The 15,315-nt window shown below is 41.9% G+C and overlaps 1 protein-coding gene across 2 annotated transcripts in view; it reads right to left on the bottom strand.

The window, feature by feature from the left end:
- Window positions 1-11,667: 11,667 nt before the first annotated feature.
- FAP (fibroblast activation protein alpha) overlaps window positions 11,668-15,315 on the bottom strand; it is a 185,783-nt gene continuing 182,135 nt past the window's right edge. For both annotated transcript variants that reach the window (XM_030209580.1, XM_030209581.1), the window contains one exon: window positions 11,668-12,101. In XM_030209580.1, the coding sequence (XP_030065440.1) occupies window positions 12,000-12,101 (102 nt within the window). In that variant the 3' untranslated portion in view covers window positions 11,668-11,999. The remainder of the gene's footprint in view (window positions 12,102-15,315) is intronic.

Here is a 15,315-nt window from a genome sequence, read left to right as displayed (position 1 = left end):
GTTGCGTAGGCTTACAATTTTTTCATTGAAGTACTTCGCAAGTTTATCTGCAGATAGAATGTCTGTATTCATGGTAGTGACCAAGTTGGTGTCTAGAAGTTTATTCACGAGTTGGTATAATTTCTTCATGTCTTTGTAATCTGTCCCTATTTTGGTTTTATAGTGTGATCTTTTGGCCTATCTTATTGCGTATTTGTATTTTCTTTGTATTTGTTTCCATGTGTTGAGTGTATGTTCATCTTTTGTTTTATTCCAAGCTCGTTTGAGTTTCCTGGTTTATGTTTTTAACTTTTTCAGTTCATCGTTGAACCATGGTGTTGAGTTATGCTTGCGTGGGGTTCTTGTTCGTAAGGGCGCAATTTCATCTAGTATGCTTTTGCATCTTTTGTCCCATTCTATGAGGTAGTATATAGAGTCTGTTTGTGTTGCCCATTCGTTATTGTATATTAGTTGCCAGAATGTTTTCATGTCTACTTGACCTCTTGTGCTGTAGGATGTGTGTTCTAGTATTCGTTGTATACCCTTCTTCTGCCAATATAGGGATGTTCAGTTTGTAGTGGTCGGTCCAGGGTGTCTCTGACAATTTCGTATTTGTTATTGTTAGGTTCTGGTCTGTTGAGAGTTTGTGTGAGGTGAGAACAAGTGTGTGCCCTTTGACGTGGGTTGCTTGCATTTGTGGCCATTTGAGATCGCATAAACGGAGAAACTCCTTACATTCTCATGCATTGATAGAGTTCGGGTCTTCTAAGTGAAGGTTGATGTCTCCTAGTACTAGTGTATTGGAGTTGGTTACACATGTGTTTGAAATGAAGTCCATGAAATTGGTCTGGCCTTCACTCCAATTACCTGGAGGTCTGTAAAACAAGACACAATTCAAATGATCACGTAGGGTTTTGTTGTGGATTCTGATCCAGGCAATTTCAAGTTGAGGTGTTATGGGCTCAGCAGTGGTTTTGGTGGTAAAGTGGGACCAATAGATTAGTGCTATGCCTCCGCCTCTCTTTTCTTTTCTGGTCCAGTGTGTGATTTTGTATCCTGGAGGGCACAGGTCTAGGATTATAGGGTCCTTTTGGTCATGGATCCAAGTTTCAGTGAGGAAGAGTAGGTTGAGGTTTTCTGACATGATCCACTATGTTAGTATTGCTGTTTTATTTACAGCGGATCTGGCGTTGATGTAGCCCACTTGGATTGTTTGGAATGGGTCTTCGGTATTTGGTGTTAAGTGGACTTTTGTAGTTGTCGTTTCTTTGTTGAGGTGAGTTTGTTTGGGCCCTTCTTTCCCTTCTGTTGTGGTTGTTCGCATGTAAGTGTTTTTCCTTTGTTTAGGTTGTTATCAGTTCGGTGAGGTGTGGTGTATTTGATCAATCTATGATGATTGTGTAATATGGGTATGATGTTGTTTTCTGCAAGTGGGGTCATGTCTTCTGTGTATATAGAATAGTGCTAGTTGTGTACCTAACAAACAGTAATTGTAAAATTAGGCGCCAGTGGCCTTAAGTATCAATAATAGCCCTTAGGTGGCATTAATTAGAACTAATTTATAATTACACATGTAACTGCGCTAAGGGCTCCTTTTACTTTTGTTTGTGACACTCGTCGAGTCCCTCTTTTACTGCAGTGGGTAAAAGGCTGGCCATTTCGGTGAGGAACACTTGTCACCACCCATTGAGATGGCGGTAACTGCTCCCATGCTAACCCGGCAGTTAAGTTCCGTCACTACAAAAATCTAAAAAATTATTGTAGCATCGAAAATGGTACACACTGGGGGTGGGAACCACCACCGGGTTTCTGGGGTAGTCCGGCAGTAGTTCCGGATTGGCATGTGCCAACCCTTTAGTAAAAGGGCCCCTTAGGCACTATTCTCTAAATTTAGCACCTAAATGCTATAATGTGTAACTACAAAGGGGGTGTGCATATGGACATGTCAGAGATGTGTCTTGCAGGTGTGTGTTTAAGTTATAGCATGCTATCATACACTCAACTGCCAACTTTAGATGTGACCATTTACACCAGCCTTTGATATGGCATGAGCGTTCACTCTATTCTATAATTGTAATTTTGCACACAATTCCCATTATACAATTGGTTCTTAAGGGCCCTTTTACAAAGGCGCATAGGCACGTAAGTGCATTCAATGCACATCAAATTGGAACTACTGCCCGGCTACTGCGTGCCCCGGGTGGTAATTCCATTTTTGATGCATGTCAAAAACATACGCTCGAAGTTTTCTACCTCGTGGCGCTTACCTGGCAGTAATCAGCGCGCTGATGATTACCTTACGGTTAACACGTGAGACTTAGCAGTAAAGACTCACGCATTAACCGTATGGTAATCATCAGCGCGCATACACTGCTGATTACTGCCAGGTAAGTGCCATGAGGTACTGTACCACCTAGATTCTATATATGCCCCCATATTCTATATAGTGTGCTTAGATTTAGGAGCCTAAATCAACGCAGATTCTATAACACTGCACATAACTAAATAGGATTAACAGGCTAATGAATGCTGATAACATCACTTAACAAGCAATAATGAACACTAGTTGGCACTGATTAGAATTTAGGTGCACAACTCGCTATGCATATTCTGTAAAGATCTGTGCTGAACTTCTAACATGTGCAAACAAAAAGGAGTGTGGATATGGGCAGGAAAATTGGCATTTTGTGGGTGTTCCGAAATTCAGATGCCTAGTTATAGAATATGGCCCAGTGCACCTAAATCTATGCACCAGGATTTGCGCCATCTTTAAGTTGGTGTAAATGGATGCATGCAGATATCGGCACTGAAATATCAACTAAATGTATTCTATAAATTGGCACCTAAATCTAGGTGCAAATTATAGAATTCACTTAGTCGGCACTGATTTCAGCACCAATTTTTTAGGCATCACATATAGAATCTCCTCCTTGGCGCCCAACTTTGGGCACACTTCTGAGATGTGTGTGCAAATAAATTGGGTAATGAACTCTGAACCATCAATAATTGGGTGTGAACTGCAAAATTTGCACATGCATCTAGAAGTGCATTATTCTATAAGGTATGGCACCTAACTCCCATGGCATGTATCTCAAAAGGGGATGTGGCCATGGGCTTGGACATTCCAAAAGGTTGCACACAGAATTACAAAATACTGCCTAACCATGCCTAACTTGGGCATCAGCATTTACACCAGGTTTCAGGAGGTGTACGTCTGGCACTCAATGTTAGGTGCAGGATCTGTGCTAAATTCTATTCTAAAAAAGGTGTATACCCTTTATAGAATAACACTTCTAGTGCTGAATTGTTTTGGCACTAAACATTTGGTGTTGTTTATTGAATTCCTTCCTACATGTGTGATAAATGTTATATGGGAAAATGGATTTTGAGCATAGTTCTGGGTCCCTTGTTTTTAAAGATACATAGGGGATCTTTTACAAAGCCGTGGTAGCATTTTTAGCTCATGGTGGAAATCAGCTGTTGGTAAACACCAAGATGCCCATTATATTTCTATGGGCGTCTCGGCATTTACCACCAGCTGATTTCTACCATGAGTTAAAAACGCTACCACATCTTAGTCAAAAACCTCCATAACCAGCTATATTGCATTTATAAAATAGCCATATTTTTGTAAATTTTGGGGTATTTTTACTAATATAAAATTATATTTCTAGACACGATCTTTTTCCACCATTTTTTTTTACTGTCGGTAACACACACCGACATAGTAGAGATGAAAAATTCTACCAAAATATCTGAAGCAAAAACTCATTCAAATGAGACTTAGGGGGAAAGTTATCAACATGGGCTACTATGAAGATGGGTTATTTTACCAGAAGTTGTGCTATTTTAACACAGGGTCGCCTTGCATAAAATGTGACCCTGTGCCAAATTAGCATAACTTCTGGTAAAATAGCCCATCTTAATTAATTTATTTATTTATTAGGATTAATTTACAGCTTTTTTGAAGGAATTCTCTGAGGGGTCCTTTTACCAAGCTGTGGTAAAAAGGGCCCTGCAGTAGCAATGGGGGCTGTTTTTGCTGCGTGCCAGGACCCTTTTTACCACCATGGGTAAAAATCCTCTAAAAAAAGGACATGGCTATCCAGCTTATAATCGAACGAGAAAAACGCCCAAGTTCCGACCTAAATCAGGAGATGGGCGTTTATCTCACAAAAACGAATAAAGCGGTATAATCGAAAGCCGATTTTGGACGTTTTCAACTGCACTCCGTCGCGGATGCGGACAAAGTTGATGGGGGCGTGTCAGAGGTGTGGCGAAGGTGGAACTGGGGCGTGGTTATCTGCCAAACAGAGATGGGCGCATTTCACAGATAATGGGACAAAAGTATGCGTTTTTAGCTAGAATTTAGGGCACTTTTCCTGGACCCTGTTTTTTCACGAATAAGGCCCCAAAAAGTGCCCTAAATGACCAGATGACCACTGGAGGGAATCGGGGATGACCTCCCCTGACTCCCCCAGTGGTCATAAACCCCCTCCCACCTCAAAAAATGATGTTTCACAACTTTTTATTTTGACCCTCAAATGTCATACCCACCTCCCTGGCAGCAGTATGCAGGTCCCTGGAGCAGTTGTTAGGGGGTGCAGTGGACTTCAGGCAGGTGGACCCAGGCCCATCCCCCCCCCTACCTGTTACAATTGTGCTGCTTAATGCTTAGTCGTCCAACCCCCCCCCGAACCCACTGTACCCACATGTAGGTGCCCCCCTTCACTCCTTAGGGCTATAGTAATGGTGTAGACTTGTGGGCAGTGGGTTTTGAGGGGGATTTGGGGGGCTCTACACACAAGGGAAGGGTGCTATGCACCTGGGAGCTCTTTTACCTTTTGTTCTGTTTTTGTAAAAGTGCCCCCTAGGGTGCCTGGTTGGTGTCCTGGCATGTTAGGGGGACCAGTGCACTACGACTCCTGGCCCCTCCCACGAACAAATGCCTTGGATTTATTCGTTTTTGAGCTGGGCGATTTCATTGTCCATTATCGCTGAAAAGCAAAAACGCCCAGCTCACAACTTGGCGAATAAAACATGGACGTCTAATTTTTTCGAAAATAATCGCTTGGGTCCGCCCCTTCACGGATCCGTTCTCGGAGATAAACGCCCATGGAGATAGGCGTTTCTGTTCGATTATGCCCCTCCATGTGGTATAATTATTCTTACCACATGGCCATGTGGGGTGAAACACCGCCACCCATTGAAGTGGTGGTAAGGGCTCCCATGGTAACCCGCTGGGTTAGCACCATACTAGAAGTTATGGAATTATTTTCCGTAGCACTGGAAATGGCATACGTTTGAGGCAGAACTACCACTGGTAGTCGCATTGGGCCAGCAGTAGTTCGAAGTTGCCATGCAGCAGCCCTTTAGTAAAAGGGCCCCTCAAGGCAGTGTACATTAAGAATAAATTCAACATAAGCAATGGACAATTACAGCAGTAAAATATTCAAATAACCATACACAGCATGGCATAGTATACTACTTATAATATCAACACAATACAGTGTAGGGTATAAGCCCACTTTGATAACACCCCCTCCCCAGGACTTAAATATTCATACTTTAGAGACAATAGAGGGAGTCTATGATGGAGACATTCAAATACCTCAAACATTTATATAAGGACCAATAAGTACTTTTCAGTAAAAATAAAATTCCAGCAAAAAAGGCCATGCGATTCTATGGATCTATACCAAATAGTAACAGAAAATGTGTCTTCTCAGAAAGGAAGATGGAGAGATGAGGGAGACAAAAACAAGTCAAGAAAGACTGGAATAAACACAATGGATCTTTAGCTGCAGAGAAGGGAAGGAATGTGTCAGAACTAAGTTAGAACATCTGGCATTAAAACGGGAAGTACACTGAGCAAACGTAATGGGCTTTCTTATCTTCATATGCCCTTGTGCATGTGCAGAAAGAGGAAGCTTCAAGAGGAAAGGAAAGGAAAGTATAGAAGAATCTATGGGAAGGAGGCACAAAAATGAATACAGGAGTAAAAGCACACTGTGCTGGATTTGTAGGTGGAATCTATGAATAGCTTTGGAGTTAAATAGGCCATAACACATGACAGAGTACACATTTACAAGATTTGAGTCCACAAATTAGCTCTTCAAATATCATTATTCGCAGATCCCAGTTATTTATAAAAGACCAAAATGGTTCAATTTTCTATAATTAAAACCTATGAATATTTCTTTTTCTTCTTGGCAGAATAACCACCTATAAGCATACAATCACAATATTAATTATTTTTGTGGTAATTGTTTTAATAAGATTGCATTTTAAGATTGTATAGAATTCCATTATACTACTTGTTCACAATTATTGCAGCTGAGTCTGAAAGTCTGTGAATGCTTATTACAGGCAGTTAATTAGACATAGTTCCAAACAATCTGAACTGAATTCTGTATTTTCTAAAAGAACACGTTACAGTTCTCATTAAATTATATTATTACAAATAACTTTGAAGAATTAACTGATAAATAGAGAAGAAACAAATGTGGTTCCATGCTGAAACTTTCAAAAAAAAATTGCAGGAAGCTCAAAGCACACTTTAAAGCAGACAAATTAGTTTTCATTTCTTAAGACACGAGCTAGTCAAGCTGTAAACATGAAAGTATTTCTGTTTTTAGTATTTTACTAAAAATGCATTGGTTTTATATATTAAAGCCTGCTCTCACCTCTGTGTTTAATTTTTGACCACATGAGATTATTTGGTACTTTTTAAGTTTTTCTACAACAGGACAGTCTGTTTCAAGTTTAACAATCCAAACCGAATCATATTATCTGTACTTGATGTCCCAAATTCAATTCAGGGACGTGAAATCAACAGACCTTTGTAAGTTCTCAAATAGGGCACAAAATTATCTTGTATGTTTTTAATGAATATATTTGTATTTACTGTTTGTTGACTGTTCACAGCTAGAACAAGCCATTCAGATGAATAAAATGGGGCCCATAGTCAACAGGGTAGGGGATGCTCCTGTCCAGTTAGTCCCCATTCAGAAGGCCATCCCCAGATATAGTGCTGCTGAATATCTACCGTGACCACTGTGGCACTGTGTAGTTAGCACTGAGTAGTCCTGTGGGTGAAATGGGAGAGGAGTCAGCAGTTATGTGAGGGCACTGACCAAATTCAGTGCCAATGCCCATATAAGAACATAAGATTAGCCATACTATGTCAGACCAATGGTCCATCTAGCCCAGTATCCTATTTCCAGCAGTGGTCAATCCATGTCACAAGTACCTGGAAAAAACTCAACTAGTAACAAAATTCCATGCTACCAATCACAGGGCAAGCAGTGGCTTCCCCATGTCTATCTCAATAATAGCTATGGACTTTTCCTCCCAGAACTTGTCCAAACCTATTTTAAACCCAGATATGCTAACCCCATTACCACATCCTCTGGCAATGAGTTCCAGAGCTTCTCTTCTTTGAGTGAATAAATATTTCCTCCTATTTATTTTGAAAGTATTTCCATGTAATTTTATTGAATGTCCCCTAGTCGTTGTACTTTTTGAAAGAGTGAAAAATAGATTCAATTTTACCCATTTTACACCACTAAGGATTTTGTAGACCTCATTCATATCCCCCTCAGCATCTCTTTTCCAAGCTGAAGAGCCCTAACCTCTTTAGCCTTTCCTCATATTGGAGGATTTCCATCCCCTTTAACATTTTGGTTGCTCTTCTTTGAACCTTTTCTAATTCCGCTATCTCATAAGTACATAAGTATTGCCATACTGGGACAGTGGTCAGCTACTGAGTCGGGGAACCTTTTTGTACCCTGGACATGACTGAAACAGGTCTAGATAAAAAGATTGTTCTTTTACGATTTGGATGTTCCTTCCCATTCCATTATCACTGAAAAATGCCCTCATTTTAGGCCCGCCCTAGTCATGCCCAAAATATGCCTCCAACACACCTCCTTGCTATTTGAACAAACTGTGGTATAAAATGTCCAGATTCTGTCTTTTGAAAATCATGAATTGGTCTTTTTCAGTAGCTGGACCTTTTTTTGTTTAGGTATTTTGAGACATCTATCTGCTTCAAAAATGAGCACCATAGGTTCCTAATTACCATACTCATTAGCGCCCTTATTCCATAACAGATCACTTAAATTTACACACCTCTTCTTTGTGGAGAGAGTGGTTGATGCCTTGAATGCCCTCCGGAGGGGAAAAAACTGTGGAGGAATTCAAAAAGGCATGGGATGAACACAAAGGATCTCTAATTAGAAAATGAATGACATAAAAAACAACACTTAAAAGTTTGCAAGTCAAGTGGTGCTTAGATGGCGACTCTAGCTATATTAACTAAGGTTGGTGCTGGGTTGGCTTGCACGGTCTGAGTCCCACATATAGCAATCCAGTTTAGGATGGGCTGGAGAGAGCTTCGATGGAAACTCCAGTAATTTAGAATGTAAGGACAGTGCCGGGCAGACTTCTTACGGTCTTTGTCCCGCAAATGACAAGACGGATTTGGACAAGCTGGAGTCAGAAGCGGAGCCAGGATGAGGCAAAGTTGATGGCACGGGGGGAGCGAGAGCAAACTTCTGCCGTTGCTGGTGCACATTTTCACTGTAACAGGACGAAAAAAAATATGCGCCGGCAAAACTCTGTTTGGGGGAGCGGCCGCTCCCCTGGCGCCCCACCTAGCTACGCCACTGGCTGGAGTGGGCTTTGACAACAACTCCATTAGTTGGAACATAAGGACAGAGCCGGTGGACTTTTATGATCTATGTCCCAGAAACACCAAAGAAAGACCATGATCAAGTATATAATATTACTTTCATTGTTGATTTAAATCTGTTGTGCAGACTGGCTAGACCATTCAGGTCTTTAGCTACCATCACTTACTGTGTTACTACTCCCTGATTCTATAAAAATCAGCAAAAATTGTATGCACAATATAATAGAATAATGAGCTAATTAGTGCCAATAATTAGTTTTTTTATCAAGCAATTAATAGCACTAATTAGATTTAATTGGAACATACACTTGTAAATTTGCATGAAGCCCGAAAAAGGGGGCATGGATATGGGAGGGTCATGGGTGTTTCCAGTTCCATGTATAATTTTAGAATATGGGTGCTCCACATGTAACTTTAGGTGAAGGCATTTGCACCACATTTTCATTGGTGCAAATGGTGGCACCTAACTTTATGAGCAATGTCTCTGCTTACACGTTATTCTATAAACCATGCTAAACTTTAGGCATGATTTACAGAATACTGCTTAAGCAGGGGGCTTTTTGGTGCTGATTTTTTTAGGCACCATTTATGGAATTCACCCCCTATTTTTCACATAGGGTCTCTTTTATCAAGCCGCGCTAGTGGGCTCCGTCGGCATTGACACATGGGAACCGTGGTAAAAGGGCTCCTTATACTTCTATCTGCTCCCACTAGTCTCCAAGAGGTGAGTGTGTGTGTGTGTGGGGGGGGGGGGGGGGGAATTGGCACTGCTATTTTCTTGACAGGTGTGCAGAGTAAGGGGTAGAGCCAAGCAACTTGCTGGCCTATCTCTGCTCTGCTTCTGTTATATTATTCATCTAGCAAACATGTTGAACATTAATTTTATGATTTTTTAAATTTTTGTAGTATTATTTTTTTAATATTCCAATGTTCATAAAACCAGGAATTTTTGATATCATATCTGCTGAGTTCACAGATCATTTAAATATTGACGCGTGGGAACCGGTAGCCCATAATTTGTACAGTATTGCCATCCTCAAGGGTAAGTGCAGATTTATCTGTGTAACTGGCAGCATTGTGCCTAAGCGCAAGTCTCTATGCACTTAAACAGCATAGCGCATAACTGTTAGAGGGTTGTTCACAAGGGAGGGACATGGGTGTCAGACTTCCTGTGAAACCACTGGGTAGTGAGCCCTTGGATCCCTGCTGAGGAGTGGCATCAGCAGGAGAATCACTCAAAACACAAGACAAGGCAGACCTCTGACAGAAAACCACTGGACTTCACCTGCACTTGACCGCCCTTCCCCAGGAGTTGAGCCCCTGGGTGCAGGCGGCCGGCAGGACTTACCAGACAGGGCAGGAACAGGATACCAACAAGAAGACAAGCCGGGTCCTGGGCAGGCAACAGACAGTAGCATAAACCAAGAGATAAGCTGGGTCTTGGGCAGGCAGCAGACAGTAGAATAAGCCAGGAGATAAGCCAGGTCTTGGGCAGGCAGCAGACAGTAGAGTAAACCAGGAGATAAGCCAGGTCTTGGGCAGGCAGCAGACAGTAGAATAAACCAGGAGATAAGCAGGGCCAAAGCTGAAACCGGAAAATAGTACAGACGCACTGCAACAACTCTCGCCGAGGGAAACTCCTCTGAGGACCTCTGTTGCAAGGCAAACTAGAAAGCATCCAGGTGGTTAATGAAGGCAAAGTACAAGGGTGGTCACCAGGTACGGGTACTGCTTAGTTCCAAAAACTCCCAAGACAGTCCGGAGGGCTGGAAGATCCGGACCGGACCGGAGTACCTTCTGGAACATGGGAAACAGCCAGCAGTCAATCCATAGCAGCCACCAGGTCTAGCCACCAGGTGGAAAGATGAATGAGAGCATGAAACATGGGCCAAATTGTAACAATGGGCAAGCCATGGCAGGGACAAAATTTCTGCATGCAACTTACTGAGGGTCCTTTTTACCAAGCTGCGGCAAAAGGGGGCCGGCGCTGGTATCGGTGCATGTTTTACGTGTGTGCTGAGGCCCCCTTTTACCGCAGCTGGTAAAAGGGAAGTCACGCCTTCCTGCAGGAAATGGCTATGCGGGAGGAAGCCCTTACTGCCACCCATTCAGTTGGCGGTCAGGGCTCCTATTTTAACCTGGCAGCATGTGGCACTGCCCGATTACCACCAGGTACACTCTGGTGCTACAAAAATAAATAAATTTTAGTAGCACCAGAAATAACAGCACACTGGGAGTGGGAAGTATGCCGAGCTGCTGTGGTAGCCCAACAGTACTTCCTGTATAGCAAGCGGTAAACCGCATTGGGCTTACCACCGCTTAGTAAAACTCGACATTTCATGAGTGGATCAAAATTTATGCACATAGTTATAAAATATGGCCCAGTGCATCTAAATCTACAAGCCAGGTTTTACACCACATTTTCATTAGTGTACATGGGAGCGCATAGTTTTAGGCACTGAGATAACTAAGCGCATTCTAAATACTGCACCTAAATCTAGGCGCCGCTTTTAGAATATGCGTAGTCGTATTGATTTCCATGCTGATTTTTTTAGGCACCACATATAGAATCTCCCCCACAGTGTCCAAAATATAGAGTTGAAATCAACTCTACAGGATTAAAGCTCCAAAGTCAGTATCTATATTGCAGAAGTTAAGAAAAACACAACAGCACTTCTGCAATATAGATGGTAAAAGGGTTCCTTATACTTCTATCTGCTCCCACTAGTCTCCAAGAAGTGTGTGTGGGGGTGAGGGGGGGGGGAGGGGGGAATTGGCATTGCTATTTTCTTGACAGGTGTGCAGAGTAAGGGGTAGAGCCAAGCAACTTGCTGGCCTATCTCTGCTCTGCTTCTGTTATATTATTTATCTGGCAAACATATTGAACATTAATTTTATGATTTTTTTAAATTTTTGTAGTATTATTTTTTTATATTCCAATGTTCATAAAATCAGGAATGTCTGATATCATATCTGCTATCTGAGTTCACAGATCTTTTTAAATATTGATTTTATTTTACTTCAGGTGTCATATTTCACACAACATTTTATGAAAAACACATTTAATAAAGCATGTATGATACAAAACACAACACAGTGCCGGTCATAACACATGATTTCATGCTTTGTGCTAACATCAATGTGTTACATTTATGCCAAGTATTTCTAAGTCACTAGTTGTTAACAGTCTCTGGGCTGTATGTCATGTAATCAGTTGCAACTTCAGTGCCATTCATCAACTGGCAGCTTAAATAAGATTTAAATTAATCATTAGAAAGAAGATGTCTAGATAGAAAAACTGGGAACAATTTTTTTTCTGTTCTTGTTAAGATGGGAGAGAGAAACATTGTTTAAGGAAATGAGTCATATGAGCATAAAGATGTGTTCTTGCAGAACCTGAGATGGCATGGTCCTTGTCCGTGTACCACTGGAAAAGATAAAGAGAATTAGAATTAAAGAATTATGTAGTTTTTCTGTGTCTTATAACAGTAATCAACAATGGTTAGGGGATATTCAGTAAATCTAAATGTTTTGATGCATCAAACATTTTAATACTTGGTTTTGGAAAAGTTTATCTTAAGTAATTAATAGGTAGGCTATTCTTTCATATATTAAGGTGCAGATTTCCCATATATAACAATATAAATAATAAAACTGCAGTGCTGAAGAAAAATAGTCTTTTAATAAGATGCACTACTTGTAGTTGGTTCCACAGCACAATAATACTCTTTGACTTGTGATTCTGTATGTGTTTTATTTAGATATTTAGAAACAGCTTAATTTTATTATATGGGAAAGACAGACAAAGGAACATCTTTCAATGTATAAGCCATCTTAAACATTGAATAACTTTGCATAATTTTACCATGGAAGCATATGACTGCATTATTTTAAATTATACTGGCATATGTAATTTTCTAAAAGTGAAGTTTTGTGCACCATTAGCCACTTCCAATCAAGCAGATCTATTTCAAGGAGCTTATCACTAAGACACGTTATTATATTGAAAGATTGCCTGGAGCTCTATTGGCAAAACTGGATACACTTAACCAACACTGGCCGAGACATTTTGATCAGTATTTATAAGAGTACAAAGAAAGTAGATATATTCCTGAGCTAGAACGTTGAAATACAGTGGGGATGGAAGACAAACAACACCCCACTCCCTTTTACGAAGCCACGCAGGCAGGCGTTAGTGCGGCTTTGTAAAAGGGGGGAGGAATGTATCTGTCTTTGCTCTTGGTGAGAATAGACGGTTATCTAAGGTTCAACAAGAGTCTAGGGTAAACAGGATGATGCAAGCAAGCTGAAAGTACTCCATTCAACTCATCCAGAGCCAAAGCACAAATAGTGAACAACTGGTGTAATTTGAGAACAGGATTGCAGAAAAGCCAGGGTTCAAATCACAATTTTTCCAACTGGCGCTCTTTGGGTCCTTAGGTTAGTCAATTTGCTCTCCAATACCTCAGACGGCTGTAATTGCCTATTGCCCATGTTTGATCTATTCTTACTGTACACTGCCTTGAGTGAATTCCCTCAAAAAAGCGGTAAATAAATCCTAATAAATAAATAATGCTGTGGCCAATTTACTTCCTTTATACTGGCCTCTAGTTTGGTGTTTTCATGGGTGGGTGTTAAAGGTGGGGGTAGGGTAAAAAAAGCAGAGTTGGATATGTGGGCAGTCTTCCAAGTGAGGGCTGTCATTAAAGCATGCACCCAAAAGATTTTCTCTTCCTCCTTTTATGTTTTCTGTTTTACCACCTGATTACTGCCCATGCACCAGAAAATAAAAATATTTTCCGGCACACGTAGTGGGCGCATGTAAAAAATGAAATTACCGCACGGGCCATGTGGTAGCTGGGTGGTAACTCAGAATTGCCACGTGTTGAGTACATGTGGGTGCTTACACGGCTTAGTAAAAGGGCCCCTAAGTGTCTTGAAATGTATAAAATAAGCACTGGATTGATTGATTACACAAAGTTCACCATAAAAATGTGGCAAACCACACTCCATCTGAAGTATGAAGTTAGACCCAAAAGTTCAATGCTAGATTATGTCCAAGAACCAGCACTGAATATCTGGGTCTGTCCAGACTGCTGCTGGCTGCCTGGACTTATACGAGGCGTGTCCAATATTCAGCCAGGGCCTACATAAGATACTTAGTGGGTTCCAGTTGAATATCGGCAGCAACCTGTGTAAGTACAGAGCTGGCTTAAGAGCTGTGGTGCCGTGAGCCAACTTTTGCTTTAGTGCCTTCCTCTAGCATCAGCGTTCCTCTTCTCTTGCATCAGCACTCCCCACGTGGGCATGCACCTCCCCCTCATTGCTGTGATCACAGCGCGTTTAGCTGTTACCAGTATTAGCTAAACACGCTGGGATTGGCTGAGAGAGACCTGGAGGGAGGGACGTCCAAAAAGTTTTGATTTGGACGTCCTCGCACGTACCGATCCTGGGGGGGGGGGGGGGGCGCAAGATGAAAGCAACCTTGGAGGGGACTGATGAGAGAACTGTGGTTGTGGTCAGTTTAGGCAGGTAAGAAAAACAGGGACGTCCTTTTTTTCTTCAGAGAAGTCCTTCCTAATTGCAGGTAAGAAAAACATGTCCAAGAAGGATGCCCATCACAAAAGCTGCAGGAAGACATCCAGCTCTTGTTAGATGTCCCTGACTAGCACTTGGATTTTTTTTTTCTTCAGAGAAGTCCTTCCTAGTTGCCTGATGTAAGCCTGCCTTTAACATGCAAAGCTGTAAACAATGGAAATGTTAAGAGCAGAAGCACTTAAATTACCTGGGGCTCTTTTCAGCACTGTTTCTGGGCTGCTGGCAAGTTTCCTACTCATCAGGGACATCTTTTTTTTGTTGTTGTTTTTTGATTGAGTGAAGGACGTCCATAAAGGACGTCCTTGGCATGTGCAGAGCAGCCAGCATAACGCTTGGCTGCTCTGCGCATGCTCGACCGGCCGACTGGCTTCCGAGGGAATAGAGAATGCAAGTAAGCTACAACGAGCAGCTCATTTGCATTCCCTTTCCTTGATGCATGGCCGTTCCCTACCGATTCGCTATGGAATCGGTAAGGGAAGGGCTCTTCCGAGGACCTTAGTGCATCTGCCCCACAGACCAGAAAAGGAACGCTGCTCCCTGTACACAGGAGACAGCTACAGCAAACAAAGAGAACTAAAACAAACAAATAAGAGCAAGACACAAGGACAGGGGGAGGCAGAACCACAGGGAGCATAGCAGAAGCTCAGCACAACAAAGGGAACACCTGAGGGAGAGAAAGCTAAACAAACAAACTGAAACAACTCAAGGCTCAAGCTTACCCCAGACAGTAGGAGAAAATAAACCAGGTGTGGGGAGTGAGGCAATCAGGCTCATGCTGGGAATACCCAGCACACACACACACAAAATAAGCAAGCACGAGGAGAAAGGCTAAACTCCAAGGTGAACACAAGCACCCAAGCGCAGGCTGGCTTCAGCAAAGCAATGAGAGCAATCAATGCCAAAGTAATGATTGCAGGGTAAAGGCAGGCTTAATTGGATCAGGCTTCTGACATCTGCTGGCTCAGCCCCTGAAAAGCTAATCAGGAGTGAGTCCCAACCATTCCCCTGCCTATCCAGCAGAATCAAAACAATAGGCACGTTAA

The sequence above is a fragment of the Microcaecilia unicolor genome, chromosome 7 (genome assembly GCF_901765095.1).
Source record: "Microcaecilia unicolor chromosome 7, aMicUni1.1, whole genome shotgun sequence".
In the NCBI taxonomy this organism is placed as follows: domain Eukaryota; kingdom Metazoa; phylum Chordata; class Amphibia; order Gymnophiona; family Siphonopidae; genus Microcaecilia; species Microcaecilia unicolor.
Note: the sequence above shows the minus strand (reverse complement) of the source record. Positions and strands in the feature narration are given on the sequence as shown.